Source organism: Atractosteus spatula, chromosome 7, assembly GCF_055471065.1.
Source record: "Atractosteus spatula isolate fAtrSpa1 chromosome 7, fAtrSpa1.hap1, whole genome shotgun sequence".
Classification (NCBI taxonomy): Eukaryota; Metazoa; Chordata; class Actinopteri; order Semionotiformes; family Lepisosteidae; genus Atractosteus; species Atractosteus spatula.
Window position 1 is genome coordinate 31,733,361 of NC_142712.1, and position 18,908 is coordinate 31,752,268.

Genomic DNA, 18,908 nt, shown 5'->3' on the forward strand with positions numbered 1-18,908 from the left:
ATGCCACCCTGTGTCATCTCCTGAAGCTTCTTCCTTCCCCCTGCCTTTTCAAACCATCCATGTCTAATTACATACCTGTCAATCTCCAGCCAAAGGACTAATGAGATCCTGCCAAAGGTATTATTACATTTGTCAAGACTTTACTGAGACATAATGTAAGACTGATGAGCAGGGAGAGATAATCTGAATCTGTGCTTCAAAGCCTGCTATCCTAAAAAAGTGTTAATACAATAATAAGATTAGCTGTGCTATCATTCTGACACATTTGCCCGAGTTTCATTATTTGAGAATTTACAGATATAAGAATTCCAGTGTTACCAGTCCCCTGCATTTAGCAATTTTTCCTGTGCGTCATGAAATGCCAAAGTCATGAACTTATTATTCCCTTTCAGTTTAGTCTTTCTTAAACTGTTAACAAATATGCGGTATACAGTATTAGTCATTCCTTATTTAAATTTCAGTTTAATTCCTCTCAATGTAAAAGTATGGGTCTGGAAGACAATTTCACCAGTATATCAATATCAACTTATTTATGTATCAGTCCATCCATGTAATGAGAAATTAACTAAAAGTGCCCTTAAAAACTTTAGTCAGTACAGAGGATACCAGGGAAATAATTCAGATTGATATGGTACTGAAATATCAGAACAAATCAGAAAAACAAAGCGTTCAACCTTTACTTTGCAGTGATTTAGCTCTTACTGTATTTTTGCTACAAAGCAAAAAGATGTTTTGATTGATATATTAGCAGTTGCAAAAGCATCATTTAGGAACAGCCAATGTTCATGTAGGTCAAAAATGCATTTGCTTTGCAACATAAAAGGCAACCCCACCAGGTTATTTTCTACACAAAATTATTATTTTAAAATACATTGTGATGCAATTCACAAATGTGTTCTTAATAACCTCTCAAACCTAAACTGTTTTGAAACAGCAGCCTATGAAGTCACTAGACATTTCAATATGATATTAATGGTTTCCTTAAAGGAAACTTTGAAATTAAATCTGTTAGACAATATATTCTGTGCACCCTCCATACCATTCACTGTGGTTTAAAATAAAAAAAATATATACGATGTATGACAAGACACACAAGACTTCACACCTCTTGTTTAAAACCTCAGCATATTATCTCCACATTGGCCGCCCTGTGTGGACACCCTTGATTGTGTGATTACTGCTGTATAGTTTTACAAGGGAAGTTCTAGTGAGGAGCTGCATCAGTGCATGAGCTGTAAAGGAATAAATGGAGGCTAATTCCAGGATAAGAGAAAAAAGAAAGAAGAAAAAAACACATTTCGACTGCACAGATTTACTCACTTTGCATGTATCATGAGTGCTCCATAGCTGAAACATTGTGTTTCTTTCTTCCGGCATGGAATTAACCTTTACTCATTATTTTTATAGAAGGCTGACCTAAAACAGTTGCTATGATTAAGATAGAAACATCACGTGTGGTTAGCATCTTAATGATAGTTTGTTCTCTAAAATCATACTAACGAGTGTCTGTAGATTTTCAGAGGAAGTGCATGTAAGAGTACAGAAGCTGCTGCTTTACAAACAAAAAAATGCCTGGAAAAAGCTTCTCAATTATGTTTTTGAAGAAGATTCTTTAATTTAGGCACTATGTCAGATCCCTTAAGAAACTACAGTTTGAAATCCTGGGATCAATAAGCCTTTTTATGTAAAGTAAAAGTAGATGATCTTGAAGTGGAACAGCAATCCCAATTTCTCAGACTGGTTATTTAATCTCGATAATAAAATAAAATCATCTACATTATAGAAAAAAGTAACACATTTTGAATTAAACACAAAATTGTGAACTTTGTAAAAGTGCTGGAAGTCACCAAGTTGTCGCAAACTCACATTTGAATTCCCACAAATTGCAATGAGATTACAGCCCTTTCTGCTCACTGATCTCCATTATGACTAATGTACTGTAATGTGATGTCCGAGCAAATAAGCACACAATGTGAGCAGACATTTAACTGTACAAAAGTTCTAATGTGATCTGCATGCAGAGTTAACAAGTAAAGAATATTTGTTGGCAAAACTCTCGAAATTAAAACCAATATTTCTATTGCATTAAAAGAGATTGTTTACAATGTCATAGAGCCGCACATGTCACTGGACGCTTTGTTGCCTTGTTATGAATCTGAGAATATGGCCCTTCACATACCTGGAAGTTTTGTCTTTTATGTGAATCAGATGATTTACAAGCTACTGTGTACATTTGACTTTTATTGAGGTTTGTCTCGGGTTCACTCATCAATGGTGATCCTTTCTAACCCTGAAATATGAAAATAGTGTTGCAGTTCCCCTTTAAATGACCCTCTCCTTTGTGAAAATTTCTTCATTCTTATGGGATTTAATCACAGACTGTGTTCATTGAAGGCTAAAAATCCATCTCCAGTTCATGAGTTCAAACAGTTGCAAAAGGTTTACGCAGTTAGATGGAAACTGTATAAATTCCCACATCATGTCACAGACTACAGACAGTGAAGCATTTACTTCTGTCACATTCTTCACCAGCTAGAAGATCTCAAAATGGTCCAAAAACGTAACTGAGAGTATTATATTCAAGAAATTGAAATTCCAAAAACATGTATCTAAGCAGTTCAACACACAATCTTAGCTGAGGCTTATTTGCTAAAATGTCTATGGAATAAAATAAACAAGCAAACAGAAAATACACTTAAAAAAAACAAAACAAAAGGCACACTAACTGACTATACCAGGACAAAAATATATTACAGACCTTATTCATGTAATGTGTCACAAGAGCTGCAGAAATCAGCACAGCACAAAGTAATGAAAGTACATTTGACACTATGTTTATTATCAGACTCATATACTTTATAGTCAAAATACAAATAAATCATATAATATTCTGGGCTGTTCTCAATCTAAAATACTCCATAAGTTTGCTGCGCAGAATTTTACTTGTGTTAGAAAACAATGAGTTTCTATATGGAGCACCTGCTCAAAAAAAGAAACAAATATCTTCATGTTTGTAACTGAGTAGCTGTCATTTCTCCACATCGGTCTGTGTGTCTATTATCTCTTTCAATGTTCCTGTCTGAAATCTGTCGAGCATTGAAACAAAACAGCCAAGTGGCATATTCAGAATGTTGAATTAGTTTTGACCAGCTGGAAAAAAATGTACTATTTAACAATAAAAGAAAAAAAATGTCTGCCTTCTTCAGGTTTTCTGTCTTCAGTCCCACACAATCTATACTCACTGGCCAAAATATTAGGATGTCTGCCTCACGTTCAAGCTGGCCGTGTGTTAGCTGCACTGGGAGAGTGCCTTTATTTTAATGGATGATCCTAAAATTACCCTAACTACTAATAGGCTTATTTCTCAAATTTTCCATTATAATTGGCCTTCATTCAATCCTACAGATGTATCCATCCATCCATTTTCTAACCACTTTAGGGTCACGGTGTAGCCGGAGCCTATCTCTGCATGCAATGTGAGCAAGTCAGGATACAACCTGGATGGGACATCAGTCCATCACAGGGCAGACACACAAACACAGATAACGCACAATCTCACACCAGGGCCAATTTTCCCAGAAGCCAATTAACCTCCCATTATCTTTTTGGGTGGTGGGAGGAAACCTGAGCTCCTAGAGGAAACCCATGTGAACATGGGGAGGACATACAAACCCCATACAGAGAGCACTGTGAGGCAGCAAAGCTAATCTTGCACCACCGTGCCGTCCTTCATAGACTCATACAGAAGAAGGCTCCACGGCCGAAACGTTGTGTTTTATCTTTCTTCTCTTTTCAGCATGGAATAAACCTATTATTTGTTCCTTTGCAGCCTACGCATGCTGATGCAGCTACCCACCTGAACTATATATCTATATTACCGATATCTAATTACCAATATACTATTTACTGTCTACTATTTTCCATTTATAGGAATAAAATGAAAATGCTGGGAACTTCTGTTGAAAAGTACACAGGTGATACTGTATGGCCCTAGTACGATTGTTTGCTAGGGATGATAGAGAAGGGGTAAAGAATTACTTTAAACAGATTAGAAAGGTGGTTTGAAGAAGTTTAAGTAGGTAGCTGCGGCAGCATGCGTAGGCTGCAGAGGATCAAGTAAAGGTTTGTTCCATGCTGAAAAGAGAAGAAAATAGACACGTTTCAGTCGTGGAGCCTTCTTCAGGTGTGACACCGCTGTAATGTTGAGTCTCTTTTCCTTGTTTTTACCGTACATGAACATTTAAACTCTGAGAAGATCAATTGCTTTTTTAAAGAAAGCTAGTCTACAGTACGTATATTTTGGTCAGTAAGTTGAAATGATTTGGGGTGAGTCAAAATGTTTTAGAAATGTTGCTAGAATGTAAGTAGAAAGCATCCTTACTTTTGATATTATGGTGTAGTAAAATAGTTGATACTAATTAAATAATTAAAATCTGAAAGAGCTATGTTATATTGCATAACTGATACTTCAGAGAGGCGTTTAAGAATGCCTATGACCAAGTAATATGTAGACACGAAATCTTTTGTTACCTTTGCAATCAGTATATTAAACAGAGTTAAGTGACTGTTTGCTGTATAAAGCTATCGGGTTAGAGTAAGGATAGTTTAATATACAGTAGGCTGGTCCAGATGTGTGTACAGTATATCTGTTGTTGCATGGCTAGGGCTATCGTTTGTTTTTAATGTATTTCTTTTACTTTGAGTGTTATTGTACGTGTTTTGTTATGCCCACTCTTTTGGATGGACAATAAAGTCATATATATTCTTACTGTGCATTTTCATCTTTTTAGTAAAACATTTGAGACTGTTACCCACAAGTTAGAATACGTGAACCAGACTGGGCACAAGTGTTAAATGCATACAGTACAATCTGTTAGGTATCATAAACAGACAGCTATCATTGGAAAATGAGTACAAATAATTTCACACACGGAATTCAGCTGTTCTCACTTTTTTTTTTCTCCCAAATCCATGAAATATTAAAAAGAACTAGTTATCTATTCTGACTCAAATCCAGCCAGACAATTGAATGCTTCTGCTGTGTTTTATATTTTTCTAATAGGGGCCGCAAGCTAATTTAACAACTGCTAATGACTGATCAAAAAGAAACACAAATCTTATCTTTAGCCCTTCAAAGACGTTTCTTTTATGGATTTTATTATTGACAGAGGGGAAAAATTGCCTCAATGAGCACTTTGTTGCTTTGCTATCCTGTTCTTTCTAACTCTGAATGCATTTGGATTAACGCAACCATGAAGGGCTGACGCTAAACCTCTTATTCTCTTTCTCTCACAACTTTAAAGGGGAGAGATAGAAGCATTGGAAAAGGCATTGTGTTTGGTCCTTGCTGCCTTTATGGCGTTGTCGTGTTTTTTGACAGCAATGAAAGGAGGCATGCGCTAGAGAGCACGCCCACACAAGTGTGTCCCTAAGCTTCAGGAAAAAGAAGAAAAAAAATCATTATGTATTTGAAACTCACTCCACCAAACACCACAGCCGCCTGCCAGTTTGTGCTCCCTTTTATCTGAACATGCAGAACAGTCAGTCCCCCACCATGTTTTCTTTTGTCAGAGACAATGGCGCAATTAATGACACACTATCGCTACTTGCCAGCTTCATGTTCTGCTCAGCGTTTTTTATTTGCAGTGTAGGTCAATTAAGAATTCCATACCTCCATCGAACAGAACTCCGGACAACTAGGCTGCAAAGCCTAAGGGATTCTAAATTTCCCACAGAGTCAGAAAGCCACACAATCATCAACATCCCTGAAAGAGTTTCAGAAGATACAGGGAAAAAAAAAGAAACATGACCTGAGGAATGGAGCATTCTAACAAATTCAAGCAAAATTCTGATGTGATTTTTTTTTTTGCTTGACAGTTTTGTTCAAAATCCAGAATTATGTGAAGACATTGATCTTTAAAAACAATAAGCCTTCATTTTGAGATTCTCTTGTTATTTTCATAATTCTTCAATGAGCATTCGACAGAAAAGGTCATGAAACACGCTCTTGCACATTTACCTGCAGTGCCGTGGCTCATTTTATAATCTCAGCATTGGACACATAAACATGTACTGTACGTTGCTCCAAACATTTGGTTATTTTAGAAGGTAAAAGAAACCTAGACACAGATTCAAAAATTTCTGAGAACTTCATTGTACAATACTATACAGTCAATGAAATTGCTTGAGGTATTTCAAAAAAAAGGATTCAACAGTAGTTGATAAAGCTCCTGTACTACCTCTAATCAAGCTCTCTGCTCATTTCAGCACAAGAATGTTTAATTGAAGGAGTTCTATAAGCTCATAAGATCCAGCAAAAAGAGTGTGTTCTTACACAGCAAGCCAAGGAAACATTTTCTGTATGTGACAGAGAGAGCTTCACGATATAGTAAAATGATTAATTAAAATCTGTGATGACAGTGGTAAACTTCTAGATAATGAAAGGAAACACACAGGTATTTGATCTAAAATGTACTAAGAAAGTTTTTCATTCAGTTATTCACTAAAGAATAAGCAGCTACTGTAACATTCCTCAGGCAGCAAATGTCAACATTGAGAATAGCAGGCACTTCTGTACCTAAAGAGTTGTAGGAGTATGGAACAAGCTACCCAGACATCTAATTGAAACCAGTACTTTGTTTAAAAAATGGCATGATGAAAACCTTGGATCAATAAACTATTAGCTGTCAAACAGGCTAGAAGGACCGATTGATCATCGCTTGCCTGTAACTGGTCTTATATTCTTATGTTCTTAGCAATTAAGGGGTCCTGATCACTGTCAGTCAGTGACACAGCCCTTAGATGAAACCCACTATAGGGGTTTCAGCAGAGGACTTCTCTGCTCTAGGTAATCAGGACCCTGGATATGATAAAACCTTACTGTTGAATAGCATTTTGTTATATACAGTATATAAGAACATTGCTCTTCTTTTTGTTTCAGCACTTTATTTTAGGGGCATATTATACATGTTATATATTATATATGCTGTAATATATTGTGCTATTTACAATACATATACTGTAACATGACTATTTCTGATAAAACCTTGAAAATTTGCTATGCTGTATATCATGTGTGTAGAGCTTATACTATATGCTATGTATATAGAACTAACACAAATTGTGTAATGTGCACCTAATAAAAAAACCCGTTATTGTTATTTGTACAGTTATCTTTGGTGATGACAGAAAATGTATGTGCTCTAAGAGCTGTCCTGAAATGTAATGTCATTTTAATGAGCATGTGGAATGAGCCTTTGATTTTCTCATGTTTCGCAATGTAGCTATTCATGCAGAAAAGATTTGAAAAGTGAAACACAGAACTGAACACCCCTTACACCTGCACCTGGAATTCTCTTCATACTGGATACACTATATAAATGTGTACTGTACTTATTATTTAGAGGTACAATGGTCCTTTATGAGTGAGTGTAGTGTTTTGCTTGAATTTTAAGCATGAGTGTCTTTATGTAACGAACTGAATCAGAAACAGAGCAAAAATATGCAAAAGAAAGACTCTTTAAACACATTTTTTCAGAGAATCTGCCTTCCTGTATTAGCCCATTAGGTGTCCTTTATTCCTATGTAGATGAGTTGCTCTTGGCAACAGCAAGTAAGATGGTGATAAACTGATAAATTATGATGTGCAAAGCAGATAAAAAACAATGCTTCAGTTTAAATGTAAAGACAAAGAAACACAGAAAAATGTCCCACTCTTAAATCGCACTGCAGAGAATGCAGAGGCACTGTAAGAAACCTGTCCATAAGATAAACAATTCATGTCTCATGCTTTCAGCAGACACCTCGATTTCTTAGGTGTGCAAGAGTAATGAAATACCCTTGGGTGTGGACGCACTGTATCAAAAGCCAATTAACGGACCTCCCTGCTGCTAGACCACAGCTATATCACATGTTGTGATATCCTTACTCAAAAGGCATTTCCTTTTTACACTTTCTATTCTCACTCATTACCAGTTCTGTATTCCTATTTTTCTTATGTACTGTACACTGAATGACTTTCAGAAGAATTTTAATTTAACATACTATAAAGAGAGCATAAGTAAGGCCTACAGCAACTGCAAGTCTGTTATGAAGAAGAAATAAAAAGAAAACCCAGAGGGAGATGTGTTGGAGGGCATTAATAGATAAACCTACAGTACAGTAGATTGCATCCTCAGCTCCTGGAGACAATGTCAAATCCAGTCCTGTCCTCTTAATGCTTTTTGGAGGACAGGTATGTATTATACTGTAGCTACTACTATTGCTAAAACCCTGTAAGTAATTGCTGTTATGTATAATTCATCTTAAAAGGTAAAATGTTGAACTTCCGGATATCTTCTAGAAGGATCACTGCTATTCACTTTTATCTTTCAGTAGATTCCAAAGAGTTGTTCTGGAACCCACGTTTGCTTGCTTCACTCTGCATCGTGAATTTTCTTTTCACATGTCTTTTGAGAGGCTACAAAATTCTTTTTTAGTTTAAGACATATCCAAGTGCATGACTTACATCTCTATAATACAAGCTAAACTCCCACACCGCAGGTGCTCCTGCGAAAAAAAAATGTCTGCTATAGATTGGTGTCAGTGTATGAACAGACAGAAAGCGCTGATGCACAGCAACAGAAACAAGCACCCTTAATTGAGTGCATCTGAGAGTGCATGAAGACATGTGCTTGTTGCACTGATACTTGGAGGCATTAGAATGGTTCACTTGTGAGTTACCCAGATGCAAATGCATCTCTGACAGGAAAGCGGGGAACATTGTTTGTCAGCTGTTTGTGTGTGAACCATTTATTTAACATTTGAAAATTTCTCAAAAATGTGCAAAACAACAGCAAACCAGAACTCAACCTCACATTATTCCAGTTGTTTTGCCACCAGTGTGAACTCAGAGCACCCTGCAGTAAGTATCTGACAACTTCAGCTGCAAAACTCCTTCAGATATTGTTTTTTGTAGATGTTGTGTAAACGAATAAGGATCGAAATTACAATTTGGTGTCAGAGCAAATCAAAGGGGATACTGTAGATCGCAAAAGGATTAAATCTGTGTCTTTTTTTTAAAAAAAGGGATATGCAGCAATTATAAAATTAGATATTGCAGAATTATTAACATCCCACCAAAATGAACTTCTCTGTAATGACAATAGATATTCTTCCCAGTACAAGGGGTATAAAAAGACAGTTGTAATCAATTCCTCAAATGTCCTGGTCAATTCAACCATACTAATGAAGTAAGGAGGTGTAATCATGAAAGAACATATATTAAGATCTATTAAAATGAGTGAGAAAACAAGAAAGCATAGAGAAAATGTGATGCCATTTGCCAAGTCACATTATACAGTACCATACAGTGTTGCTGGAAGTCGGAGCCTACAGTACCTGACAAGCAACGAGTACAAGGCAGGGTACACCCTGGATGGGGCGCCAGTCCATCGCAGGGCAAGGGCAAACCAATCATACATGGGGACAATTTTAGAGGCCACAATAAAGGCAGAGGGGGTAAATTTGGCCCAGACATTGGGATAACTCCCTGCTCTTATCAGGAAATGCCCTGATAACTTTAATGATCACTGAGAGTCAGGACCTTGGTTTTACGTCTCATATGAAAGACAGTGCCCACTACAGTATAGTGTCCCCGTTACTATAGTGGGGAATTAGGACCCATATGGACAGCAGTGTTAACCCCCATTAAAAAAGCTCTTAAATGTTTTACATTTCACTATTAGAATACTCATTGTCTAACAGGCTCCTTGCAATACTGTTTTAAAACACCAATGCAGTTCTTTCAGTCAATACCTATGTTTATTTACTGTTTGTGCATGGGAACAAGAATTGAACTTTTAAGAGTAATATAAATGCACAGTAGAAATATGAAAAGCATAGACAAATAATGTGCACTGTAATGAAACCTAAGTTTATTTCATATTCAAACTGAAATGCCTTTAGCTATACAAGTATTTTTGCAGTCATTGTCTCCTTCTAAGAATCAGGAAGGGGGTAGAATCATTTCAACAGCTTGCCTGCCAGCATGTACAGTATGTGAATTTTATGAAGGCTGTTTTAAACATCGCTTTTCATTCAGGCTCAGTAGGGCATTGAGTTGAATAAAACATGCAATTAACGTGGGTGGCACAGTGGTGCAGTGGTTAGCATTGCTGTTTTGCAGCTCTGGGGCCCTGGGTTCAGGTGTGGGGTGTTATCTTCATGTATTGTTTATGTTCTCCCTGTGTTTGCATGGGTTTTAGCCTGGTGCTCTGTTTCCTTCTCACAGTCCAAAAACACACTGGTAGGTTAATTGTCCTCTTGGAAAACTGCTCCTAGTATGAATGCGTGCATGTCTGTTTATCTGTGCATGCCCTGTGATGGCTTCCTGTCCAGCGTGTATCCTGCCTTGTGGCCACTGCTTGTAAAATGAATACTGTATACCCCTGTGTATAACGGGGATCTCAGCGGCCCAGGCTGAAGGAGGTCTCCTTTAGCTCAGCCGACAAGTTCCCTGTTGCGTGATGCCAGAGACCCGGGTTTGCGCCCAAACAGTGAGGATAAACTGGCAGGGCAGGAGTGGCAACCCACTCCCAAAGCCAAAGAACCATTACACTTTCTCTCCTACATTGGATGAAGAGGTTAGATAATGGATGAATGTACTGTACAGTATGTAATTAGTGTAGTACAATGATGTACAGTAATGAGTCATCATTGCAAATACTCAAGAAAGGTAACCAGTGAAGTTACTGCTCTCACTTAGAGCACAGGTGAATCCCTGTGATTAGCTAAATTTTCAACATATCACTAGATTGAGCTTGGATCTCTCCAACTGTGCCTAGAGTTCTCCAAGAAGTGGGATACACATGAACTAGTGATGCCTGCAGTGTACTCTTTGAATCTGTTAAAAATATCTTCAGTTTGCATTGCAATATGCAATTTCGATGATTCGTCCGGCATTTGTGACTTCAAGTCACCAATCCTTCTAAGGAGCCCTGCAAAACAGTAGATGGGAGGGCAGGTGCCCTTTTCAGAGGAAAGATATACTGTACATTCCCCTCTTTCCTCTCATACTGGAATGCAAGTCAAAGCAGGATTCGGCTAAACTGAAAATGGTCTATTAAAGACAGAATAACTGTCTTTTAATATTATAATGTTAAATTATAATATTTTCTTTTCAGAATTTACCTTGAATTCAAAATTCAACTTAATAGAATATTTCTTTTAATTTTGTCATAATGTTTTTATTTCACCCACTTAATACTGTGCTGAGGAATGAGCAGAGGACTGATAGATCTAGATTTTCTATCAATTACTATGCTAATTAGAAATCTAAAATCTGAGTTTTTTTAGGCTGGTTTGATTATGGCTACTGATTTGATTATGTTTTCATAACAAGTATTCTTAGACAGTGGTAGAGAAGTGGATTAGAGAGCTGTGGGCTCCAATCCTATGTAGGATGGTACTTATAACCATATACTATAAAAGTATTCACCCTTCTAAAAATATCCCAATTTGTTTAACTGCAAATGATAAATACTTTGAATTGAAAGCGAATGATGAAAAGTAAATATTTGTAATCAGAACTTGGCACTTTATATTTTTTCGTTGTACTGTACATACTGCTTTTATGTCTACTTTAACAATATTAAAATAATGATAAAATATTGCACTTTATTTACTGTATATACTAATAGCAATAATAGCAGTGATTCAAAAATAACACTAACCGCTGAAGTGGCATTTAGGTGCTTCCTAACTACAGAAAAAATGGTTAATGGTTTTAATTAGAAAATAGTGTCTGGAAAAGTGATGACTGACAGAACATAAAGGTGAAAGATTGCAACCTGGAAGCATTTTTCTCCCCAGACAATTACTTTGGCTCAGAACAATCATCTGAACTACTCATACTATATAGCAGCCTGCACAGAAGTGCACTGAGGCTGAGACTAGAGCTAATGCTTAAACTTAACCATGTGGGACAGGTTTCAGTGTGTGGGATAGTTCCACATTCCCTTTAAAAGTTTAAAGCTCCTTAAAAATGAAGGAAGCAGAACAGCACTTAACGTGTACACTCTACTAGCTCACATTCAAGTTAAGAAGCTAGTGATTATATATACTGTGTACCCAATTAACAGTTTTTAATAATAAAACTGCTTCTTCATTATAGACATTTGGATGTGAAAACCCAATGTTTTCTTAGAGGATAAAGTCTATAACTAACAGTAACAGTTAGCTAAATGGGCAGGTAATGGAATTGTACATTGCATAGAAAACTGTAAATGGATCATACAAGCAAAAAGAAAACTTCTTGTTTAAAAGAATTGCTCTTGATGACTTCAAATTAAAGCTCACACTGTATATTAGTATGGTGCGTACCTACTGTAGCTATTCACTGTATCACTGTCACTCTCCTGAATGCTGTAATAGTGAAAGTAAACACTACAAGACCTGTTGCGAAAATATGAATTTTCAATAATTGATTTTCATTTGGTGGTGGATAAAGTAGATCTCCTGCCATATGTAAAGCACAATGCTATCATCTGGGATGTAAAGCACTATACACATGTGACCAATCTGTATTGTTATTCATACTGTAGTTATCACTTTCAATATCTGCTTATCCAATTTGTGACAAATTCTGGTTAATGGTTGCCCATGGCCTATACTGGGAAGAACCGGGTACAAGGAGGGTTAAACCATGGATGGGACTCCAGTCAATTACAAATTGGCAAAATAGACACAAACGCAATCATACCAATGCCAGTTTTCCCAGAAGCCAATTAAGACATACTGCTAGTATAGTATGTCTTTAGACTTTGGGAGGAATCTCACGCAAACACGGGAAAGACAAGCAGATAGCTATTATTATTATTATTATTATTATTATTATTATTATTATTATTATATCTAATACCCATCTAAAACCAGAATGTCCCTTCACCTTTTTCCATAAAACAACTTAAAATCATTAAGGCATTAAGCCAAGGAAAGCGACACAACCAGCCAGATGTTTACAGTGGATTGTCACTTATGCATTGATTCGTCTTATTAGGGGAAAACACAATTTAGATTCTCTTTTGTTACTTGTGAATTATTTGATGATCTGAATATTTGTTGAGGTGCAAAATTAAAAGGATATCGGCAGTTACCATTAAAGACAACGAGCAAGCAAACCAAATAAAACTAAACAAGTGACTCAAATTCCTGGAGCAGAAGATCAAACAGAAGATCTTTCATAACGAATCACTGATAAGACCATGAACAAAATGAATGGATTTGCTACAACAACAGAACAAAACCAGAATTGAGTGGTAAGGCTTTCTCTTTTACATACTGAGATACAAATTGGAATTGAAACAAAACCTACTCATGAATCCCTTTAATCAGCAGTAGAGTTTAATCAGACCCTTAAGAATCAGTTAAAAGGATTCTCAGTTAATCATGAATTGCTTATCTTTACAATAATTTCCTTTGTAAAGGAAAAAGGGTCATGATTAATGATATCTAAGTTAAAAAAGACTCAAAAAAGACTTTGTATGCAAGAAAAGTTACAGAATTTTGAAGTTTGCTGATTAAAAATCAAGACATCAAGAATCTCTGTTTTGTCATACTGTATAACTGTTATAGCCTGTGCCTGCAATGGACATACAGGAACAAAAGATAAAGATGTATCATCAACTTTTTTCAGAACCCACTTGAACAAGTCCACTGCCGATAATATTAAAGGCAAGTGGATAAACATTTTAATTTAGTTATTCTTGTGCAGTATAAATGTGATCTGGATTTGAACCACTGTCTAAGATGCATGTCAGACAAGCACTCACTATGACAAAAGACGGGCCCTTTGCCACAGGGACTTTACATGCTTTTGAGAGTTGGAAGGTAGTACATCTTTCACTAACACATTACATTTGCATAAAAAGTCCAAAGGCAAGTGGCTACTATTAGATGTGAGGAACTCTCTAGACTCCTATTTTCTCTAGATTTTCCCTTACCTTTTCTGTGGACTGCGAGGTCCCAAAGAAGATGGGGATGAAAGCGAGCCAAACAATACAGGTGGTGTACATGGTGAAGCCAATTGGCTTGGCCTCATTAAAGGTCTCGGGTACTCCTCGGGTTTTGATGGCGTAGACAGTGCATGTGACCATCAAGAGCATGCTGTATCCCAGAAGACAGATTAGGGAGAGATCGGAGATGTCGCACTTCAGCACCCCACGGGCAAATTCGGGGTTTGCTGTTCTCTGGTCCTCATAGTCAATGATGGCTTGGGATGGGTCCACCCCAAACCAGATGCAGACCCCCAGTAGCTGCACAGAGATGAGGCTGAAGGTGATAACGAGCTGGGAGGCAGGGCTGATGAACCGAAGTGGATTAACAGACTTCTTTCCCTGCTCGAAGATGCGGTAGATGCGATTGGTCTTGGTAAGCAAAGCAGCATAGCTGATACTCATGCCAAGGCCCAGAAAGATCCGCCGCAGGGAGCATATGCTTGCTTCAGGGGTGGAGATCATGAGGAACGTGGTGGCGTAGCACAGAAAAATGCCTGTCAACAGCACATAGCTGAGTTCGCGCCCTGAGGCCTTGACAATGGGGGTATCATTGTAGCGGATAAAAGTCACCACCACGAACAGCGTGGCCAGGATTCCCAGAATGGCAATGAAAACTGGGATCACAGCCCAAGGAGAACTCCACTCCAGCTTGACGATGGGGATCGGTCGGCAGCCTGTATGATTCTCATTTGGACGCAGATCAAAGCGGCACATTTTACAGGTGTACGGATCTGCTTGGTACTGATACCCATCACAGCGTTCACAGTGCCAGCAGCACGGGATGCCCTTCACTGTCTTCTTCCGCTCCCCGGGGCGACACGGCTGGCTGCAGATAGAGGTTGGCACCTGTCGCATACCCCCAGGCCATTGCATTACATCAATCTGTGGGTTAGAACAGAGAGGAGCTGGTTTTTAACATCATAAACAAGACATCTCTAGATTAAAAGATATTAGTGCGATTATATTTGTTAAAACTCTTTTGTGCTAGAATATTCCTAATGAATCCATAACGTAATTAGGGACAAAAGGCCTAAGCAAAAATAGAACTATCTGCAGTAAGCACACATCTGAGGGCTTTGCTAGAAACTGGAAGAAATTATTTTATAAGAAATTGTGATTACTGTATTCTTTCATGTCATCACACTCCCCCAATCAATTTTCTTTGTTACAAGAGAGAGAATTTGAAACAATGGAGGTTTTCAATGTGACACAAACAATAAATAATTAATAAATAACTATTCATAATTAAGTAATGAACAAAAGTAAACACACTTTAGTAGCTTTACTTAATTCATACTGTAGCACTTAAGTGGATGTCAACATACCAAAGGCCAGTCAGCAGCTATAGTTTTTAAATATTATTTTTTAATGATAAGATACAATACAATTTTAAAGAATATTAATACTACTATTATTGTCAAATAATATGAACCACCTACAAAATGTGTCATGTAAAATGATCTTTGCTGACAATTAAAAAATCAATCAGCAAAAGTAAAAAGAAAATACATCAGCAAATAAAGAAAGCGCTCTGAAATGTCTCTGGGTTATACCGAAACTCTCAGCAGTGGGCAGCATGATCTGCGCCTCAGTGGAGTGATGACACAGATAGCAGTGCAGTGGCAGATAGCAGATAGCAGATAGCAGGTAGCAGTGCAGACTATTTTTATTTGAGCAGTGTGTGAAGCCAACAGGGACCAAACAAATCTTGCTATTGGAAGCAACCATAGCAACATGACATTTTCAAGTTTTCAATATATTATCCTAAGAAAACATCCTTTAGTATTCCACAATGCAATGACCCAAAGGATAAATGGATGTAAAGCTGAGATGTATTAGGGGCCACATAGTGGCGGAGTGTCTAGCATTGCTGCCTCACAGTGCTGGGGCCCTGAGTTCAGCCCTGGACCAGAAGTGCTATCTGTGGGGTACAGTTTGCTCTCCATGTGTTCATGGTTTCTTCTAGGTGCTCCAGTTTCTTCCCACATTCCAATAACACATTAGTAGGTTTAAATTGCTTCTGGGAAAAATTGGACCTGGTGATGAGTGTGTGTGTGTCTGTGTCTGTCCTATGGTGGACTGGTGTCCAGTCCAGGGTGTACTGTGCCTTCCTCCTTTTGTCTACTGGTTCCCCTGTGACCCTAATTGGATGAAGCGGTTAAAATAGATGGATGCACGATCTGAATTACAGAAATGTACAGTATAATGTATTACTGTCTATTATACTGTATATAATTTGTTGCTCACTATAATAATATCTAAAGCCACATCTGAGGGTCTGGAGCAATACAATGTTAGTCACAGTGGCCTTTTTTCTGTTTTTCAAGACTTTATTTTAAGCAGCACACTTAAGCATTTTCTCCAAATTTATATATATAACAAAGAAGCACTAAATAAATTATTTACTGTATACTAACTGAATATGGTGGTGTAAGCTAGTTACTATGGTCATTCCTACATGTGTACTGTATTACTGTATCTTCGAATCTAAAGATGACATTTATGCTAATAGACCTTATTAGGAGAGTGTCACTAATAAATTATGAAATTGCACACTAAGTAAATTATGAAACTGTTATTGATGTCAGTCACATTTTTTACTTCATGATTTCCTATTTTAATCATTATTATAATAATTTGGATAAAGTAAGAAAGACATTTATCCTCTGAAATCCATACGATTTTCAAATGTTCAGTAAGATTTAAAATGCTAAATGTTTTCCAATTATAGAATATTAATCTATTTAGACATAAAGTGAACTAAAATAAAAAGTTTGTCAACCATGAACCGTTCCAAATTTGTTCTTATTTATTTGTATAGCAATTACTGCTTTTTTATGGTCATGGCTAATACATTTAACAGCAAAAATGCTGTTTACGTTTACCACCATAGACAAATTATTTTATCAGAGTTGAGACTTTGCCAAGAAAGCTCAATTTGAATTTTTGGATTTTGTTTGAACTGCTACAATTCATTATTATAAAGCTAAAATGGCTGTTTTTACATATGCATTAGTTTACATATTTAACTATGAGCTGAATAAGTACTAAATCATTTTTATCAATTTTGGAAAGCTTTGTTTTAAAAAAGCATGAACAAGTACAGTAGCACCAGCATCATTAAGAAACATCCAAATGTTTGGGTAGCACTGTAATCATGTTTGAAGAGTTGCAAATTAAGGGAATATTACATATGCATGAGGGAACAATTCAATTAACTTTTAGGGGATTAAAAACAAATTCAAAGACTCCATCATAAAAGTCACAGAACAAACAAAAGAAATTCGAGAAGTAATTTATTAGTGAAAAATATTGCTAGTTAAATCATTTGTAAACAAGTGTCAATTAAATGGAATTTGTTTTATAATTAAAATGAAATACCTTTTACTTTAATCTGCTATATAAAGTGCAAAGTCCTAGGGTAGATATGTAAAAAAAAAATCTTATCCAGAATAAGACATCAAAGAAGTAATTTTGCTAATCCTATTTGTGTTCCCTGATAGTAGTGTGATGACTAACCTGCTAACCTGATGAGTGTGTACTGTACTGTGTAGTTGTCTTCAGGCTCATTTTTTTCTGAGAAAGAAGTTAAAGCATTTTTCTTAATACCCTTCTCGTTCTGCAAAATTAAATTAAATAGTAGAATGGATTAAAGCACTGATCTTAAGAAATATGCTTTGCTGTATAAAGTGAACATACTTCCAAAGCAGAATTTTACCAAACTTAATTCTCATTCAGATGGGCCTTTTTACTACCCAGATGCAACTTTTACCAATTATTACAATATAATAAATTTGTGTTTTGGTGCCACTTTAAACTTAGTGAATTTAATGTGAACTATACACTTTACCATGTAGCACAGTATCTCCAAAAAATACAGTATATACTGAATATTCAAATGAATATACAGTACGGTATATGAATAAATTGTGGTAGTTGCTGTTTCCCTACTGGGTATTTGACAGGGAGACACACTGCACTGAGATGGGTGTCTGTTCCAGAGGACAGTTGAGAGTGACCACTGGTGGAACAACAAGTTGCCTTGGTAACATGGGATGCAAAGGGGCTGGCTAACTTCAGTGAGTAGTATAGTGTTCATGGCTGAGATCCCCCAACAACTAAATAAAAATACTCAGTCCTGCATTTTTTTCCCCCGCTCTGAGTTTACCAGTTCATTTTGGAATTGGACCTCCTTGTAATCATAAAAAGCACTAAAACTTCCTTCTTGACAAACCAGTGTGTTCAAATTCTCAATAAGCTCATGCTACAATATAAGGGGACACCAAGCTGGGTAATGATTTGTTGGAGTTTAAATACCACATGCATAAAGGCTGCCAGACTTGGCAACTTGTTCATTTACTGGAGTTCCATCCACAGGTCCAGGAAATGCTAAATACAAAGGCATCTAAAATTGCAGCTCCAACCCCTCCTGCTTTACCAAGATATTTCTTAGCTTTGTCTCTTTCAGTTAACACTAATCAGGTCAGTAACTAAGGTTAACTATGGGACCAATGTCCAAGTGTTACCTGCAGCATGGCAGAGCTCTAGAATCTGCTCATTCCATAATTGACAACAGCTGTATTAGCCGTGCCCATGGGTTAATCAAGTTGTCTCTACACACACAAAAGTGTTCTGTTAGGCTTTGTGAAATGTGCTGTATTCTCACTAAGAATCGTACAGTTTATTCAGCTCTCTACCTTCTAAAAAGAAGAGTAAGTGGTAGAGGAGCAGAAAATCAGACTGCTTTCCAAATTAGACAACCTGCACACAGAAAGCTTTCACAGCTGGTGTATTATGGTGTGTGGAGGAGGTGGGAGTGTTATTGAAATTGTAATTTAGGGGCAAATCCAGCTTTAGTATAGAAGAGGTTTTATG

At 36.9% G+C, this 18,908-nt stretch overlaps 1 protein-coding gene across 1 annotated transcript in view; it reads right to left on the reverse strand.

Annotated features, from left to right (window-relative positions):
* Positions 1-18,908, reverse strand: part of LOC148830782 (metabotropic glutamate receptor 4-like) — a 330,655-nt gene that overhangs the window by 20,736 nt on the left and 291,011 nt on the right. Inside the window, exon 8 of the mRNA XM_088921144.1 lies at positions 13,980-14,915. Within this exon, the coding sequence (XP_088777270.1) occupies positions 13,980-14,915 (936 nt within the window). The remainder of the gene's footprint in view (positions 1-13,979; positions 14,916-18,908) is intronic.